The sequence below is a fragment of the Melanostigma gelatinosum genome (genome assembly GCF_949748355.1).
Source record: "Melanostigma gelatinosum genome assembly, chromosome: 2".
Lineage (NCBI taxonomy): Eukaryota > Metazoa > Chordata > Actinopteri > Perciformes > Zoarcidae > Melanostigma > Melanostigma gelatinosum.
This window is the reverse complement of record NC_136635.1, coordinates 4606513-4626213: the sequence shown is the minus strand read 5'-3', so window position 1 is coordinate 4626213 and position 19701 is coordinate 4606513. Positions and strand designations below refer to the sequence as shown.

The window sequence follows — 19701 nt, the reverse complement described above, 5'->3', positions numbered from 1 at the left end:
GTGTGTGTGTGTGTGTCTGTCTGCGCGCATGAAAGACCGTGCACACCTCCATGTGTGCACGCAAGCATGTGTGTGCATGTGTGTGTGCAGGCTAGGAAGGGAGCAGGCAGCTCCTGAGGTGAGAATGCCGAGTGGGAGGATCTCATTCCAATCCCCTGTGCCCAGTTTCAACACACACACATACACACACTGAACATCTTGAGTAGTTTAGAGCCAGTCCACGGCAACATTAGAGGAGAAAAAGCAGAGGAGGCATGTGTGTGTGTGTGTGTGTGTGTGTGTGTGTGTGTGTGCATCTGTGCAAGGAGAGTAAAAGCACAGTGACTACTACTTCTTTTTTCGTTGAGTGTTGGTGGCTCAGTGTGTGTGTGTGTGTGTTGTGTGAAGACAGAGAAGACAGAGTACATGTGTGTCTGTGCTGTTGAAGGAGATGCTGCTGGGTGTGATGGCTCTTTTGCATTAGTATCCGTGCGGACAGGAGAGTTGGAGGCAGTTGTTTTGTGGGACTCGCGGGGAATGGCAAACTCCACGGTATCCTTGGAAACATCCGACTAAATGACAATGGCCGAGGTAAGGGAGCTGCTTTTCTCTGTCTGCTCACTCACACGGATATGTTTAACCACGACAAACTGGAAGGAGTTTAGGTGGATCAGAGTGACAGGCGGAAGGAGTGCAGACTTTTAGGAGAAATGTTCATGCTTGGTGTTGAGGATTACATCCATTCGCTCTTCTTTGACAAGAAACAGATTTAGAGTGTAGTTCTGCTGCAATTCCAGATGTATCTTGTATTTCTTTGTATATTTAGGATGTGTTGTTATAAGTTGTCACATGGTGATCTATGGAGCTGGGTAGCGGTCGACATTTTTGGATATTAGTGCCAAAGTCTCTGTATTATACCAAAGCAATACTTTTTCCCTAAATACCTTACTTTTGAGAAATGTCTTTTTTCCTCAGAGATGAATTCTACCAAAAACTTTATCTAAATAAAATGCAATAGAATTTACATTTTTTTATTTAAGTTAGGAAGTATGTGATCGAGGAATAAGTGAGCATGATGACAGGATTACTGTTATTTCATGCCCACTTTTGGTAACTGTCAATTTTTGAAACTGTCGATTTTTTAAAAGTTTTCATAACTCACTCGAAAAGCTAACATTTCCCTCAATTCTTTGCTCACAACTGAGTCTAAATGAGAGTGTTTTGTTGACCTGCTCAGCGAGGACCAAGATTGTCCTCACATGCCTTCCAGGAATCCAGAAACAACTCCCAAAAAACAATAACAGAGTCAAAGTCAGGCTTCCCTCTCTGTGGTGAAGGGTACTATATTTCTCTCTTTTATCCTCTTTTCTTAAATCAGGTTCTGTATTTTTCTTTTTATTCTGGACCTAGAATTTATCAGTTTCATTTTATTGTAATATGTCCAGTTATAGTCTATCCTGAATACCACTTCCACCCTCGTCCCGAAGACAATAATCTCCTGTGAGGACAGATCTTCAGTCCTCACCTGGGTCTGTCCTCCATCCACCCGTCTGTAGTTCTGGACACAGAGCAGCCCGGCCTCCTGTAGCCTGCTAGCTACTGGCCACAGCCTATCGGAATGTAATTTAAGAGCAGCCTAATGTTTCATCGCAGCCATAATGTAACAATTAGCTGAGCTGTGTGTTTGGTGGTGGTGTCAGCAGCGGCAACACACTCTCCATGTGTGTGTGTCCTAAACAGTTGGAGGAGAAACAATTGTGTTTTATTTTGTGTGTTAGAGAGACGAGCACAACATCCAGACAGACTGGAGGCTTCAACAACAATATGAGATGAGCACACAATTAATGAATGAAGTAAATGTGGAGCAGATGAATAAAAATAAATTGAAAAAGATTTTGATAAATGACTTACTTATTATTTATTTTTATTAATACAAATCTGAGAGACGCAAACTTTTTATACCATTTATCATCTTATCTATTTTGATCCTCACAATAACCAGAATGTTAACTGAATAAAAAAGGTGTAAAATCGATAAATGTCCACTAGTTTTGAACATCAAATATTTTAAAATGAACCTTAAATATTGCAAAGCAGAGTGAATTCAGTTTAGTATTAAATCAGCCCATATTTTACAAATATGATAAATAACAACAATAATAATAATGATACTAATAATATTATAACAGATAAATACAATCATTAAAATGCCTTTATTTAATTATGATCAAGCTCTGCCGTCATTTTAGTTGTGAGGTGTGTTTCTTTCTTCCTTGCACATTTCATGCTCCTCCAACAGGTTGCCTTTTTATTGTGTGAGAGGCCATTACTCCAACAATCCACCAAAGTGATTTGGATTTATTTTGCCTGTGTGTGTGTGTGTGTGTGTGTGTGTGTGTGTGTGTGTGTGTGTGTGTGTGTGTGTGTGTGTGTGTGTGTGTGTGTGTGTGTGTGTTTGAGACAGAAATGTGAGTGGAGTGTCCCTCTGCGGCTTTAACAAACTAATGTCCGATGTCTTTACTTCTCGTCTCCCTCTTTCTGTCGTTTGTTTCCTTCTGTCTACCTCCGACTCTTTCTGTGGGCGTCTCTCTGTTCTCCTTTCGTGCTGCAGGGCCCGGGGCACAGCACACACACACACACGCAGAGACAACGACGCACAGGGCCCCTGCACGTTGCACGCCGCTGTGTGTGTGTGTGATTGTTTGTGTGATTATGTGTGTGTGTGTGTGATTGTTTGTGTGATTATGTGTGTGTTTGCAGTGGTGACTGTAGCCTGCCAGCCTCGTCAGCTTCATTAGGTTCATGATGGTCCATCCGTGAGAGGATGAGGGGGGTCAGAGTGTTTGTATCTGATCCAGCCTTTTACCCCCTTCAGCGTCTCCTCGAGCTGTGAACCGCCCCTCGTGGCCCAAACCGCCCCCCCCCCCCCCTTAACACCCCCAAACTCCACACACACATCCAAAGCAGCCACCCCTTGCGTCTGCTCTGCGCTGCCACCAAAAGGCTTGTGAGGATTTGTCAGCCAGATGTGACAAGATTGTCAAGAGGCAGGCGGGGGGAGAGAGGGGAGATCTGATATTAATCAGAGCGTGGCTGGGAGCCAAACTCTCTCAGACTCAGTGTACTAACATGTTCCCCTCATTTACTCCCTCTCTGAGCCAAACACTCCCCTTCTAACGGGGAGACACACACACCAGGAAGCCAACCAAATTTTGCCCCCCCCCCCCCTCCACAAGCTTATTGTCTTTTAAGATTTTTTTGCTTTTGATTTTAAGGAAGCTAGCCCTTTTGCCATGGATACGACTCATTCTTCTGAGTGTACAGAACTAAAGAGTTTGATAATAATCAATAAATAATAATAATAAAGGTAAAGATCTGCTACCTTCTTCGTCTGCATTAGTGTTGGAACATGTAGTGTGTGTGTGCTGTCTTGTGAGTATGAAATAATGAGTTGTTCATGCTGTCTTTGGGCTGTATGGACTCTATAGGCTCAAACACAGCCTGTCACTACTTGTACTCACAGGCTTCTTACTGGGGTTGTCTTCTCCTTTTCAAGTCCAACGCAGTGTGTCGAAGGAACTCGTCATTTGATTCATTTTATTTTTTGAAGTGTATTTTAAAATCTACTACTGACATGAAGTAAATGTAGCGCAGGCTGGATGGCTTTGCAGCTGAGGGTTTGTGTGTAATAAGTATAATGTAATCTTTTTTTAAATTTTTTATCCGGGACTGTGTTGAAAGTGCTTCCTCTTTCTTAGCGGAGTGACATTAAATCAGGGGCCGGATCACGTCGCCCGCTGAGCAGCTCATGTATCGTAACCTCGCTTTAACTAACACTTGTCATCAATTAACATTTTATTACCTCGCAGTCACATACACAACTCGGGCAAGACGTGATTTATTCATGACTGTGCTTTTTGCTCGCACTGCACACCACACACACACACACACACAAAGCCTGTGGGACCAGGTGTAGTCAATGCAGCCACAGTTTTGGTGCTGAGCTGGTTTTATTGGTGGAAGTCGGCGTTATTAGCAGGATATCTCAGTGTTACCAGGAACACTGTCCTCCCACTAAATTCCTGAGTGTTTTCTGTGTGTTCTGACTGGGATAAAATATTTATTTCCTCTGTGTGTGTGTGTGTGTGTGTGTGTGTGTGAATGCTCAGCTTTTCTTGACCACTGTGCAGCAGTTTGTTTGCTTTCAGTGGTCATTCAATGTTGCCCTTTAATTTCATGTGCTAAATTGTTCAGTTGTTTTTTAGTTGCATTGCAAAATCAATGTCACTTTTGATCTCAATTTTCAGCGTGAACTGCTATCATGTGTTATTTCCTTTATAAATGCAAAGTTGAAGAGATAAAAAGTTACTTTATTAAATATTCCCTGCAAAATTTAAAATTTAAATTGTTTTCAGAGTGAATCAATCTGTCATTTGTAAAGCCAGAAAATAGAGCAAGTTCGCACACAAGTTCCCGCAGTCCAATCTGTCTTTTTGAGATTGCTTCTTTTAGTTTGAACAACAATTCAAAATCTGAAGAAATGAACAGAAAATAATAAGCAAATTCTCACTTGTCTTTTTCTCCCCTTGCTGCTGTTAGAGTTAAACAGTTCTGTTGATCAACTGACCAGGGTAACTTTCTAACAAAGCAACCTTCATAGGGGGTTTGTAAATTGTAACTAATGCTTTATCAGCTTTTGGGCTGCCAAATTGGGAGGAGAATAAACACCACCCAAAAGATTTTGTCACCTCGAAATCCAAAATTTTGTAAATGTAACCAAAATTCCATTAGTTACAATCTCTGAACCCTTCATATACGGTGCCTTAAGAGAAAGGCGTCTCCACTAATGTTATGAATGCATACATTTAGGAAAGTGACTGTGGATGTTTTCAATAAAATCTGTTTAATTCATATAAAAAGTGAACCAGAAATGCCCCACATTTATATTTCCCATCAAGGAAAACCCTCACTTCCTTTATTCCCCTTGTGCCAAAATTCTCTTGTAAAGTGATTAATGGCTGGTAGTAAAATGTGATCTGCTCTGCTCTCACTTGGCCGCCGTCAGTCTCCCTCTTCCTCAGAGCCGCTGATCACCCGGTTGTTTTTCACTCTTTGGCACCAGCACCGCTTGTTTCCCCATTGAGTGTCAGTTCGTGCCGGGCGGCTGCTAATTGATTCGTTTTCCAGCGCATTAAGCCAACAAGTCCCCGTCCGTCCCGGGACCGTCTCTGTCCAAGCAGCTGTTTGCTTCTGCTGAGTCTCTAAAGCACCGTGGCCCTTCAGGACATACATAGGATTTTATTTGAACAGCGTTCCTTTTTTTCTCTTTTGTGTGTGTGTGAAGAATGTCATGGCTGTAGTGGTAGAATGAAGATGATCTTCCACTTCGACCAGACATAACATAGATCTTCCTGTCTTAGAATGCACACTAGTTTTGTCTATATTATATCCATACAATCTATATCTAAAGGTCACCACATGGATATACCTCTGTTATACATATAGAATTTTTTTAACCGTCATTGTTAGGAAATAGTGACGATATAATATTAATTCTAATGAATTCTAATGGGTCACTCATTCGAACAGTTGCATTTGCTATATGGATATAATGCATACAGGTTAACTTTGACCTGAAGCCAGTTAAATCCTGTACAAACATCGTAGGCGTGTCGAGGTTTTTATATGTATAAATACACACATGGACACACACACTCAGCATCCGATCCGCATGGTGTGCAGACTGCATTTTAATGTCGTCTCGGCCTTCTTCATCTCTTTTCTTAACCTCGCCTTCTCTCTCTTTAACCTCCCGTCATGACCTCCATCTCTCTGTCCTACACAGCCTGACCTCTGAGTGTACAGTATGCCTTTAACTTTAACACAGACAGACGCTGAGGAGCCGGCGTCCACAATCAAGACATACACAAGGAGAATGAAAATGCTTTCACTTGAAAAAAAAAAGGTTTGCAAAAGTAGTGAAAACCTTTTTTGCTCTAAAAGAATATACACAGAGAAACAACATATATATGAATATATATATTTAAAACCAGTTGCTCATTCAAGCGCATCTCACAGTCATCATTAGCAAATGGGGTAATTAAGTTAAGTTAAGAGGTATTTTATTGGATCACTATTTCAAAGGTCAAGAATGAACAGAAACAGTGAAGCTCTGAGTTAGTGAAAACGTTAATACACTCATCTGGATGCCTTCGATTATTACTGGTAGCTCACAGGAATACACTTTACAAGTATGTGAGGAGCATTCAGGCTTAATTCAAGCCGCACTAACTCTCTTGGAGTATGCATTGTGCTTCCAAGTGGCTACATTTGTTAAAGTACAAAGATTCAACAACACGTACTATGTAATGCAATGCTAATTAGAGGGATGTGTGATGTATTGGAGGTGTGTGTAGAGGTGGCGGGTCGATGTGTGGCTACACTGTTAAACAGCACTGATATAAAGAATAAGCGACACCGTGTTAGCTTGGGCTTCAGTGACCCAGCAGCATCATTTTGTGCAATTCGTCCTCTTGTCATCGACTTCAGTGATGCGTGCGAACAGCCGTGGCTTTGTTGTGACAACAGAAAAGAGAAAGAGATGGTGGGGAGGCTCGTCACTGAGCCTTGGCCCGCCCTGCGCTGCCATATTTCTTCTTTTTTTCTTCTTCTCCTCCTTCTTCTTCTTCTTCTTCTTCTTCTTCTTCTTCTTCTTCTTCTTCTTCTTCTCAGGAACTCATAAAATGAATTGCTAATTAAGATAAACGACCTGGAGCACACTGTGCATTGGAATGTGTGTGTGTGTGTGTGTGTGTGTGTGTGTGTGTGTGTGTGTGTGTGTGTGTTACAGGCTGGTGAGCAAGCAGGGGGCACCTGATTGAGATGTATATTAGGGGGAGCAGCAGGAGGAGCTATGTGTGCACCCGCAGTGGGGTGGGATTAGCCTAATTGGGCCATGTTGGTTCTTGGTGCTCCGTAATGATGGGATTATGTCGCTGAGAGATGAGCAAAAGGGCTTTTTTTCTTATACCTCATCACTGTCCGGAGCAGGCTGAGCTAGCCAGCCAGAGATGAAACTGACAGAGAGGGCGATAGAGAGAAAAGCAAACGGATGTCACGGGACTGAAAGCTGGAGCTGCCACGCTGCGTTTCAAGGCCAGGTAGCTGCCGCCGCCTTCATCTCGGGTCAGTTTATCCGTCCTAATGATGAGAGGTTATTGTAAGGTGAAATAACGCAATCCCAGATTTCAAGGACGAGCCCGGCCTCGAGCACAGAGCCAAGCGGCTGACTAAATGAGGAGGAGGAGGTCCTGTTCTCACTCACCCACCCACACTTCTCTCTCCTCTGCGCTCGTGGAGAGGGAGTGAGCTCCAGTGAGGAGCTAAGCATGCTGCTCATGTATACTAAAACCCCACTGGTCATACATTATAGATGCAGAGGGAGAGAGGTGGCGTAGCACAGCCACTCTGAGGTTTTCAGTATGTTGCACTAACAACACCGGCCTTGATCATAAATCTGATGATGCTATACACTCAGTTCCTGGTGCGTAAAGGATTTTATTTTGTCCAAGACAGAGAGAGAGGCAGAGACATTTTTAGTGTATCAGTGCGCTGGAGTCCTCTCCGCTGCCAAGTCAGCAGCTACCCAGAAAACTTCACTCATTACTGCCATTCACTCCTCACTTAGAGTCTCAGTGTCCACTTACTCTGCTTTTCTGCATGTTTATTCTGAAAAGATAAAACCCATTAGCAGATGAGCTAATGGACAGAGTCCTTTGACCAGTGCGTGTGTGTGTGTGTGTGTGTGTATGTGTGTGTGTGTGTCTGCCTTAGGCATTGATTGATTGGTTTTGGTGGTCCAGGTGTGTCCGAGACCTTTCGTTAGGCCTACTGTAGATAGGACCTGCCCTGCAGCACCACACACACACCTATGCTAATGCTGCCATCACAGGGGAAACCAGGAAATGAGTGATTCACAAAATGAGACCAAAATTACTTGAGGCAACAAAGCTCTTGACGGTGGTACATTTTTCATGGCGCTGTGTAGGATAAGCAGACTTTCTATTATAGCTATTATGCTCCATTCCTGGGATACGTACAAATGTGGCCAAATATTATTCCTTTGGAATGATGAAACACTTTTCATTTAAAGGTATAACATCAGAAATGTCTTTAATGTTAAGAATTTAGAAATATAACTTTTTTAATACACTTGCCAGATCCACTCGCGGCTCAGATTCTACTCAAGGTTTACAACAATATATCTGGCTGAAGTAAAAAAAAAAAAAATGTATTTTAATTCTGTGGAATGCTGCAGCCAAAATAGGGATTTGTGTCTTTGGTTTGAATAATTCAGAAAACATCCGCTGCTTCATAAAAGAACAAGAAAACAAAGTTAGCAGGCTATGTATGTGACCAAGGTCTGAAAGAGGTCAGCAAATCCAAATTCAAGATGGAGGATAGCACTCTGTTCTAAAAACAGGAATAATTGTTTTGTGTGTGCTCAAAGAGAAAAACAGTTTTTCTTTGTGTTTTTCTTTGTGTTGACAGGCTATCTGCTGCACTTTGGTGAACTGTAACTGTGACACCTTCAAGCCTGGGAAGCTGAAGAGGAGGCAGTGTGAAAACTGCAAGCATGGCTGGGTAGCACACGGTAGGAGCTCACTGTTTCTACTGGTAATGCAAAGACATTCACTTGAGGCTGTTTACATGAATATTATGTGTATTTCAGATAAAATACGGTACATATTTTTTTAATGCACCACTAATATTTGAAGAGGTTTGGTTTCATTGGTTCCAGAGTGTTTCCCACTAATCACGGTAACATACTGTCAACAGTTTACCTAGAGGTTGTTTTATTAGTCGAACCATTAAATGAAAACTGTCCACAATGTTTGGATGATCCAGAGTGACTGGAAAAGGGTGTTTGGAGAGGTGTGATATAGTTTTCTGTTTTAAGTCATCTACGTCTCATGTCTTGTCTGAACTCAAGTTGTTCCAGTCATCTGATGTCGGTGCTAGTCTGCAAAATTAACTTGATTAGCATGAAAATCAAACAGCATTTCCGTCGTTATCCATTGACGTAGAATGTGCCTGTTAAGATGGTTAAATGTAATCATGTGATCCTGCGACTACTGTCACTCAGCTTTGGTGTATTTTATTTTTTCCTATTAAATATCTATTGCTCATACACTATTCGAAATCGCATCTCTAACTTGTCAGTTTGTCACCTAACAAAAGCAGTCTTGTTGTCAATGACAGAAAGGGAATTAGATCTTTCTATATACACACAAACCACTTCTTCACGGCTATATTGATATATATACATTGGTTTTGTCCCATTACAATTTTTATACAATTTATTTTCAGCATTTCTGAAATACATTACATTAATAAATTGTATATATACTTGTACATATACTATGCCTTCAACTTTTTCAAAACTGTTGTTTCTCTTTGCTCAGTCCAGGGACCAGTGCAGTTTCATAAAATCTAATCCAGTAAAATCTGATGTGGTTATTCTAGCTCTGAGCAAACTGAAGGTCCACCACATGTACCAGAGCAGCCAGGTGGAGATTGTGCACTCCAACGTGGTGTTCGATATCTGCAGCCTGATGCTGTATGGCACCCAGGCCATTCCCATCCGCCTTAAGATCCTCCTGGACCGCCTCTTCTCTGTACTCAAGCAAGAGGAGGTCATACAGATCCTCAATGCACTTGACTGGACACTGCAGGACTACATACGTGGATACGTCCTCCAGGTAAGCAGTGGGGGGAAGACTTTTGTGTGTGTGTTTGTGTGTGTGTCAACATTTTGGGAAATAAACGTATTTACTTTCTTTCTGAGAGTGAGATAAAAGTGATAAAACTTGCATTATTTCTAATGGCCATCAGGAGGCAACTCTTGGTTGTAAAAAGAAAACTTCTTGGATCTAAGTCTATGAGAAAATGAATCGACTTCTCACTTGATTTATTCCCTCAGTAAACATTGTAAACATGATTTTATGGTCTCAATCTCTAGTTTCACGTCTTCTTCAATACAGCATGATGTTCATTTAGTACATAATCATGCTGAAACAGGTTATGCTTTAGGGCGTGGCTACCTTGTGACTGTGTTCCCCGGTCTAGGAGTTGTCCGTGTTTTTGTCTTAGAACTATGACAGAAGTGCACAAAAAAGTGCTGGGAGCCAGAGATATTATTGTGTGTGGTTTTAATATACACCATGTGCAATAGCTTTGGGAGTGTTGGTCGGCCTGTTTTTGAATTTTGGACAGTCGGACAGGCTAGCTATGTTCTCCTCGTTTAGCACATTGTGACCCCGGCTCTGTTCTTAACATACAGCCATAAGATTGATATAAATCTTTTCATCTGAATCTCGGAAGGGAGGCCAACTATTTATCAACTATTCCTTTAAGTATTAAAACAATTCCGACATAGTATGTAGCGTAATTATTTTCAGGGTGGAAAAGCCTCTAAAACAGCCTGGAGGCAAACATGCAACCCTAAAACTCAAAGCATAAGTAAGCGAGAGTCTATGAAGAGAGAGGGAATTTCTGAGGAAGACGTGGGAGGAGGAGGGGTCAGGGAAGCATGGCTGAAGACAGGAGAGAGTAGGGATGTGATGTAGCGACCAATGCCATAAACTCCCTTGGTACCCTGCTGATGTGGCCTGCTTGTTGCTGTGGTACGACCAGCTCGGGGAGGTCTCCAAACTGTGCCGGGTAGATTTGTAAATATTATGTCTTTTGCTTCAGATTTACTCTCAAGCCGGCCAAGGCCTGGGCTGCAGGCACTATGTCAGTGCAAGCTCTCACTTCGATTAGTACATCATCAAGTATTCAAGTTGGGCTGCGTTTAATTCATGTTAGCTCATCTAATGGCGAATGTAGAGTCAGAATCCTCGACAGGCGCTCAATGAATGCTCTGTGATGAAATATTAATCACGGTTACGGCACGAAGCCGCTCTTCACTTTCAAAGACACCCAAACTCACATGTGATTACTGCTGGGCTATGGGAGAGAGGACCCACTTGATCAATGTGAGCCGCCCTCTGATCACCCCGCCCTTACTTGTGTGTCTACATTTGTGTGTGTGTCTTTGCATTTTTTTTGCATGCCTTTGGGAGTCTGTGTATAAGTGTACATGTTTGCCGATATCCCTGAATGCACGTTCTCACACGGATGTGTGTGTGTTCTCGTTCTGCTTGAAGTAAATCCACACGATTTAAATGAAGAGAAATGACCTGCAAGATGAAACACTGGGTCTCTGTAATGAGGGTTCTCAGGGTTCTGCACTGCCCGCTTGTATTAACACTCAATCTGATTCCTTTATTTAGCTGCCCTGCCAGTCTGCTTCATAGGGTGTGTCATCAAACACACTCTGTGAATATTCATGAGCAACCCAACAGACACTTATAATGCTAATGATGAAGTTGCTCTCTCTCTCTCCTTTCTCTTTTTTTCACTTGCCCTCTCCTTCTCAATCTATATCATATCCTTGCCTTGTCCCCCTCCCTGTACCATGTTGCTCTTCCCTTTCTACCTGCCCTGTTTGCAGGATGTAGCCGGGAAGGTGCTGGACCGGTGGGCCATCATGACGTTTGAGGAAGAGATTGCCACACTGCAGCAGTTCTTGCGTTTTGGCGAGACCAAGTCCATAGTGGAGCTGATGGCTCTGCAGGACAAGGAGGGCCAGGCGGTGTTGGTTCCCAGCACCCGCACCAACTCTGATATCCGCACTTTCATTGAGCGCAACACCCCACGCACTGCTGCCAACCTTTCTACATCCAAAGTCGATAAGCTGAGCAGCAATAGTATGCACCACTTTGAAAACTTTGTCAACAGTATGGCCTTCATGCTGCCCTTTCAGCTGTTAGGCTCTGTTCCTGCACCGTTTCTGGGTTCACCGGCAGGGGCAACGCAGCACCAGCAACACCAACAGCACCAGCAGCCATGCCGTGGGTCAATAGAGCAGCAGAGTAAGAGACGAGATGATCTGAATCGCGATGGTCTAGGGAGGGACAACCCCCTCCCTCTTTCACACCCCCATGAGAGCAGCCTGTTAGGTTCCAGCTCTGTCTCATTCACTGCTGATCCAGACCAAAGTGCAGACAGGCCAATGGACAGCCTCTCCACCACCACAAAGATTGAGGCAGAGGACTTCTCCACCAGCGACAACTATTCAGATGGACCGTCGACTCCGTGCACACCCTCCATGAGCTCGGATATAACACAGATGTCACCTGAGAGCAAGTTGCGCTCCCTGGACAGGGATGGGAGTGGCGGTGGAGGGGTCTCAGCAGGTGGTGGGGGAGGATGCTCTCTTAAGAAAGGTCGAGTGTATTGTAACGCCTGTGAGAAGACATTTTATGACAAAGGCACACTGAAAATCCACTACAATGCAGTGCATCTGAAGATTAAGCACAAGTGTACCATTGATGGCTGCAACATGGTTTTCAGCTCGCTCCGCAGTCGCAATCGCCATAGTGCCAACCCAAACCCACGGCTACACATGCCTATGAACCGTAACAACCGGGACAAAGACATCCGGGGCAGCTCGTCTGGTGATGAGGGCTCTCCAGGAGAGAAGAGGGCTGAATATGGAACCCCCATCCCTATCTGCTCTGCAGAAAGCCATAAGTCAGTGCCCAGCTACATGGTGAGCCATGTGGACACTGGCTCTAAACTCCACAGCAGCTCATTCCCCAGCATGGGCCAGAGTGGTATCCTCTTCCCTAACCTAAAAACAGTACAGCCAGTCTTGCCTTTCTACCGCAGCCTGGTAACCCCGGCAGAGCTTGCCAACACCCCAGGAACACTACCCTCCCTTCCTCTGTTATCCTCCTCTGCACCTATCAAACCAATCACGGCCCCTGAACCCTGCATGACAGACCCCGTACCAAAGAAAAAGTCTCGGAAGTCAAGCATGCCAATAAAGATAGAGAAGGAAGTGGTAGAGCGAGATGAGCAGATGGATAAGGGAAGCAGCTCCGAGGACGAGGCTCCTTTTCAGGGCAGGGACAAGGAAGAGTGTGATGGAATCCGAGCAGAAGGGCATATGTGCGCAGGAAAAGTTGGGGAGGAGAGGGAGTCGAGAGGAGCTTACATTAGCGAAGAGAAGGAAAGGGAGGGTGCCAAGCATCTGTTGGATCACACTTTAGATAGAGAAATGACAATGAGGGAGGACAAAGATGATGGGCCAAGGCAAGCTGAAACAGGGGTCATCTCCTCCGCATCTTCCCTGTTTGAAGACAGACTGATGGAGAATCACTGTGACAACAACTTACTTTGTCAGGAACCCAATGACAATGAAGAAAGGGAGGAAAGGGAGCATGCAAAGTCTCAGCATGCAGCTGACAAGATTTCAGAGCTCAGATGGGATGACGGTGAGCACAAACTGACTAATGGGGGCGCTCTCCAGCTCATAGACCGTGAGAGAGAGGGATCGGTTGGCTGTGTAGAAGATGTCGGTTATTTGGGCTTGTCTCACCTTGACCCCAATGCTGACCTGCCACACCACTGTGAGATCTGCAGTAAGACCTTTAAGAACCCCTACAGTGTCAAAATGCACTACCAAAATGTCCACCTGAAGGAGATGCACATGTGCACAGTGGATGGCTGCAATGCTGCCTTCCCCTCCCGCAGGAGCCGAGACAGGTGAGAAGCACTCATATTTTGTTATTGTTCGAGTGCAGGTTATCAGGATTGCTGACAAATTCATGCCTGTCCATTTTACTGTTTCTGAGGGGGCAAGAGTTAATATCCCAACTCTAATTTGTTGCTGTTTAGCTCATTCAGTTGTCCTCATGGGTTCCCCTAGCAGACACCCGATATATGAGTAATATAGCATAAGATCAGTGGTTCTCTAACATGTGCCGCTGAAATATGCAAATGTTCTGGTAGAGAGGACATACTAAAATCAGCTGCTCTAGTTTGTTTAGAATGGAAACAACAGACTCTTGGGCCCTGAAGCTCAAGTCCTACTCATTCATGCAGCTGCAATATCGGTGCAGCGGAAAACATGGCACCTGTCGACATAGGATATGGGCAAACTCTGAGCAGATGTCTGCATGCAAACAAAATGTATTAAGCCTGTACACACAGTGAGTATGTGCAGTCCTCACATATGTGAACACATCTGTATACATGCAGACACTAACGGGCAAGTCACAAAAGGATTGTGCGGCTTTTGCGGCGCTAAACTTGCACAAATAAGACAAAAAGAAATTTTAAAGCATCCCAAAGGGTGAAATGTAGCCATAACTGGGCTGCCAAGCAAGTCGTGTCTCTGTGCTATATTTGCAGGTATTTGGTGCAAAATTGGCCTCTTTCTATACAAATGAGCCTCATTGCAAAAACAGTCCAATTCACCAAGATCAGCGCTAATACCCACACGCAGTTACAGTCAAATTATTAGGGATTTGAGAGTTATGCATTTAACGGGTGCCACGCCGTCTTCTTTATCAGTCTGAAGGTGTGCATTTAAAAACACCAAAAGCATCTGACCAATTGGGTTATTAAAGCCCAAATAAGGTTTCTCTTTGTCACGTTTAAATTCCTTGCCTGGAGTTTTTGGAAATGCCTCTGCTTCTCGGCGGTCAAGACCTGTAACTGTCTGATCATTTATTCTTGTTTTTCTCTCTGCCATTGTTCTGCCGACTCTTTTCTTGGTGCATTGGCCAAATTTATACTTTGCCACATGGATAATACAATCAGAGAAAAATGCGCTCAACTGCAAAACTTTATGGGTGTGTTTGCACTGTAATATTATTAGTGCCATATCTTTTGTGAATCGGATTGTGGGACGGGACAGAGTGGTTGCAAGTGATGCATACAAACTGATTTACATTGTTTAAAGGGAAGTCCATATTTAATAACTGTGCGGCACTTCTGACTTGTTTATGTATTATTTTCTTCACACTTCCTCTGTAAACAATGTATATACTGTATATATACACCATGTGGTGCATACTACATGTAATTGTTTGTTTTTTTAATCTACAGACACAGTGCAAATTTGAACCTGCACCACAAGCTGCTGACCAGAGACTCATTCAGCCCAGCCAACACCCTATACTTGCCCTCATCCCACTGTAGAGACAGAGACACGGTTGCACTGGACTACTACCAAGACCAGCGGGACAGAGATCTACCCCATCGAGACACAACCAGCCAGACTTCCGTCATCTTTCGAGGACACAATCGCATGGGCCTGGTCTTCCCAATGAGCAAAGTGTCTACTGCACCAAACAGTGCTGAGGCATCTCCTTCAGCAGACATGGAGGGATTAGGGGGAAGAGGAGAAGGTGGTGGAAGTGGGGAGGATGGGGCAGTCCTCGACCTGAGCACCTCCTCCTCTGCCCCACCTCGTGGCAGTGGCAGCGTTCGATCTTCCTGGGACTCAGATGGTGCCGGTAGTGAGGAAGGGGTTGAAGAGGATGAAGAGGTGCTCCACATGGAGAACAGTGATGAAAGCTGCGATGGAATCGGCATGGGGAGGCCTGGGGGCGAGGAGTTGGTACTCGCGGGAGAGAGAACCCTGGGCTACATTGGGGGAGGACAAGGCGGGCTTCAGGGAGGTGGGGGTGGGTCTCCGATAACCTGCCACATCTGCCAAAAGGTCTACAGCAACAAGGGCACATTCAGAGCCCATTACAAAACTGTCCATCTGCGACTGCTTCACAAGTGTAAAGTCCCTGGCTGCGATACATCCTTCTCTTCTGTGCGAAGCAGAAACAGGCACAGCCAAAACCCAAACCTTCATAGGAACCTAGCTGTCAGCTCAGGTTCCATGATGGACCAGGAGTAGGGATTTGCGCTCATATGCCAACATGACTGATTTCCCTGGTTCTAATTGTCTTTTTGTTGTTGTCGATGTTTTTGGGCAACTAAAGAAGGCTCACCAATTAGCACTTTTCAAATTCCATACCCCGCATATCCTATTGTAATATTTTGGGGAAAAGGGCAGAAAAAAAAGTGCAATATGGAGTTAATTTGCTGTGGCAAATACAACTTGCTTTTGTAACTAATGGCTTTTTCTGAAAGGGAACATGATCTTTGTGTTTCCACATCAACATAATAAAGAGTAACCGGAACATAGACTTGTCATCAGTGAATTCATCTTCAACATTACGAAATGCGACTTAAATGAGTCTCAATGATTCCTTTGCATTGGTTTGCCTCACTTTAGAACTTAAAACAATTTGTTTGTATGAACTGAATTTGTCCACGTGTTGTCCAAGTGAGTGTTGAGCCATGAAACTGTATCATAAGAGTTATTTTTTTCTCGTGTTTCTGTTGTCAGAAGTTCACATCTTCCCTGTGAAGCTGTGTGTATTGATCAAAAACAGTAGTGAAGTAAGTTCTACATGTGTCCTTTCGTTCATTTGGACAATGTTTTTTGAAAAATAGTCTTTGTTAAAAAGCTATAGTGTTGTGAGCTTGACCAATAAGTTATTGTATGGTGTAATATATGATCTGTCTTTACTGTTCTGGTTGTTGCATACTGCTAATGTTGACCAAAGATTTTTTCAGTCCACAAGTGTGTATAGAAACCCCTTCATAATGTGTGAGGGGTATGCAGTATTAAATGGGGCCACCCAGTCTTCTCTCATCTTCTTTGTGATTAACAGCAGTATTCACGAGTAGGCTCTGTTGTAAAATAAAATAAAATTCACCAAAATAAAACTAAAAAATAACAGCTTTTAATTGATCATGGTATAATTAAATATCTTGATTTTGATGGTGTTTTTGTAAAGAAATCTGCTCAGACTAGACTTGATTACGGCATTGCTCTTGTATTGTTTGTGTGGTTGCTTGCAGTATCCTTACTGACTGGACAATAAGCAGGAATATATGCTGTGTCTGGAGGTTAGAAGCATGTACTGTGAATGAGTCAAACACTGATAAATAGTAATGATAGTAAAAAAATTATAATAATGGCCCCACATGTGAGCACACCTAAAAAATAACTGGTAAACAAAATGTTTATTGAACTGTATATTCTGTGAATAGAGTAATTTGTTATCTGAAAGAAACCAAAAAATATACTGTATAAAAAAAGGCTAATTTCACCTCTAACATTACATGTTTTTCTTTTCAATTATGTTTTTTAAAATGAATGAACAAGTACAGTGGACCTCATGCAAGAACCACTTGTCCTTAAGAGGCTTGAACCAGTGATTTAGGAGAACTTGCCACATTCACCAATTTTCTTGTATCTTGAATTTCCTCTTAGGTAAGAACACAATGTTTGAGTGAAATGTGGCAGGGGTCATGTGCAATTACTTTGCTCTTATCGGCGCTTCCATTCAAGTAAGCAATTTTAAATTTGAAAATCCTCTATAAATTGCATTTCATAATGATGTTGACATTATCCTGTTCCTGTTTCCTGCACTTCAAATAAAAGGCTAATATAATTCTAATATCACCATCACTACAAGTTAAATCGCAAAACGACCTAAAATATTTGAACCCCTCCCATTGCAGTCATGGATCACCTTGATATGGCGATACATTTTTCATATGAGAACATTTCTTCGTTATTTTCTTGACAGTACGACCCTCAGGTGAAAGGGCATTAACAGCACTTGTTATTTTTCCCTATTCCTTGGCCCTAGCAGGTCTCTTAATTCCGCTACTGACGCTGATAACGAATTGTGGACTTCCCTTTATGGATCTCTGAAAGCAGGACTTCAATATAGGACATATGGGTCAGGAAGCGTAGCCTTATATGGTATAATCGGGGCGTTAATTATGCCGATACACAATTTTCATAAATGCGGGCTCATTTACGCACAAGTAACATTAGTCATGTTTACACTGGTCATTTACACAGTTATCTGAAGCTCGGAGTGTGAATCTGACATGGCACACTGGTATGAAAACAAGTGAGAGACGTTCGATAAGAATACGAAAATGTTCTTGCATGAGGCCCGTTATGTTGTACATGTCTGATTATTTCACCACGGTGTATTGTTCTGGTTTTTCTCTGCATTTTTCATTTTTTTTTCATTCTGTATTTAAATGCAATGCAGCAGATTTAAGATTCTATTTGTTTGTTTTTTTGGATTTATAAAAAAAAAGAAAACGGAGTAAAGCCGACATATGTTGATAGGTGTTCATATTTCCTTTGATTTATTGTTACAATATTCATTCCAATTAAATAAAAAGCCATATGTTTGCACATGTTTGAAACGTGTTTTATAAACCAATGCAAAAAAAAGAAAAGAGGATTGTCGCCTCGTTCATTTCCACAGCAATATCATCTGATCCAGGCTGACTCCCTCGAGTCCTTGTAATACTCAGTGTTAGGCGGAGCAACACTCATGAGCCCCTAACAGACACATAAAGCAATGCTCTGCTGGGAAGATAACATGCGGGCTTCGCTGCAGAAATATTCCTCTTAACATATCATCCAAAAACAGACACCAAACAAAAACCAAAAATATTTTTCTCAAATGAAGAGTTCACCAAAATTACAACTGATTTTTTCATTTCACTCTTTTCAGCGATAGCCATCAGACATTTTGGGTTTTCATTTTTCAAAAATATGTTTCTAAGATTTCTGCCATGGCGGTGTATGGAGTAGTTGTGTTCCTCACTACCCAAATGAACGGCATGTAAACAGTTTGACACCTTATCCTGGAAACAGTGTCCACAGGCTTCTCCTGGGGCGAATATTCATTGAAATTACTTACTACTATGAAAATAGTCCCAATATCAAAACTGGATACAGGGCAAGTGTTGACAGGGGTAAGTAAGTAAATGTGCTTTTTGCAATTTGGGTTAACTGATCCTTTAAAGCAGCGGTGCCCAAACTTTTTAGGCCACGCACCCCCTTCTACATCCCGACCGGGTTCACGCACCCCCAACCCCCCCCCCCCCCCCACACACACACCTTAAAAAAAAAAGCAACAGAGCCGCATAAAAATCGGACGAATGAGAGAACAGTTTGCTCGTGCGTGGCGTTTGTTTACAAGATAAAAAACACAAAAACTCTTCCTGAACCGTGGTAACGGACGTAACGTTACGAAGGTAACGGACGATTAGCCAGATTGGCCACATCTGTAGGCTCGTCTACTTGCAGAGAGTAAAACTCACTCTTCTTCACGCGACCGACCAATGTAGCCAGGATGTCTTCGGACAAAGCATCGATGCGCGCGACAGTGTTGTTGGACACCGGGATCACGTCCAACTTTTTCGCTTCTCTCTCTCCAATCATACATTCCACCATCTCTTTAACATTTTTCCCTCTCCACCACCGCCTCTCCTTCTCCCTATTACGCGGTCAGAATACTACCACAACACGCCGCCTGTCTCCGGCAGAAATGCGCTCATCCACGCACGGGAACAACACCGAGTTGTAATATATACCTCCATAACACCCCGCCACTCTCGGCTCATACCTCCCCAGCAACGAGGCACATCACCCGGTCACAATACCTCCAGAATGTCCCCCGGGTGAAATCCGGGACTTGGTTTTATGGTTCCGAGTGGCCGGCGCTCACTCGTTGGCGCTGGGACGCGAGGTCTCCAGCCGCCCCCGCCGCGAGGCACCCGATCGTCAGGTCTTCAGCCCTCGGAACAGGCCGCGGGTCAATAACTTGTGGGTGGTGGGGTAGAGGCGAGGCAGATCACAGAAAAATAATAAAGACTAGAGTATGGCAAAGATATGTTGATGAGAAGCGTATTTGTACGTCAAACACAAACGTAATCAGGGAG

General features: G+C 43.3%; 1 protein-coding gene across 1 annotated transcript; it reads left to right on the top strand.

The window, feature by feature from the left end:
• The first annotated feature begins 304 nt into the window (after nucleotides 1–304).
• On the top strand, nucleotides 305–18163 carry bnc1 (basonuclin zinc finger protein 1). Its single transcript, XM_079289800.1, has 5 exons — nucleotides 305–570; nucleotides 8530–8632; nucleotides 9505–9740; nucleotides 11537–13635; nucleotides 14983–18163. Exons 1-5 carry the CDS (start codon nucleotides 556–558, stop codon nucleotides 15785–15787), a joined length of 3258 nt encoding a protein of 1085 aa, XP_079145926.1. The 5' UTR covers nucleotides 305–555; the 3' UTR covers nucleotides 15788–18163.
• Nucleotides 18164–19701: the final 1538 nt, after the last annotated feature.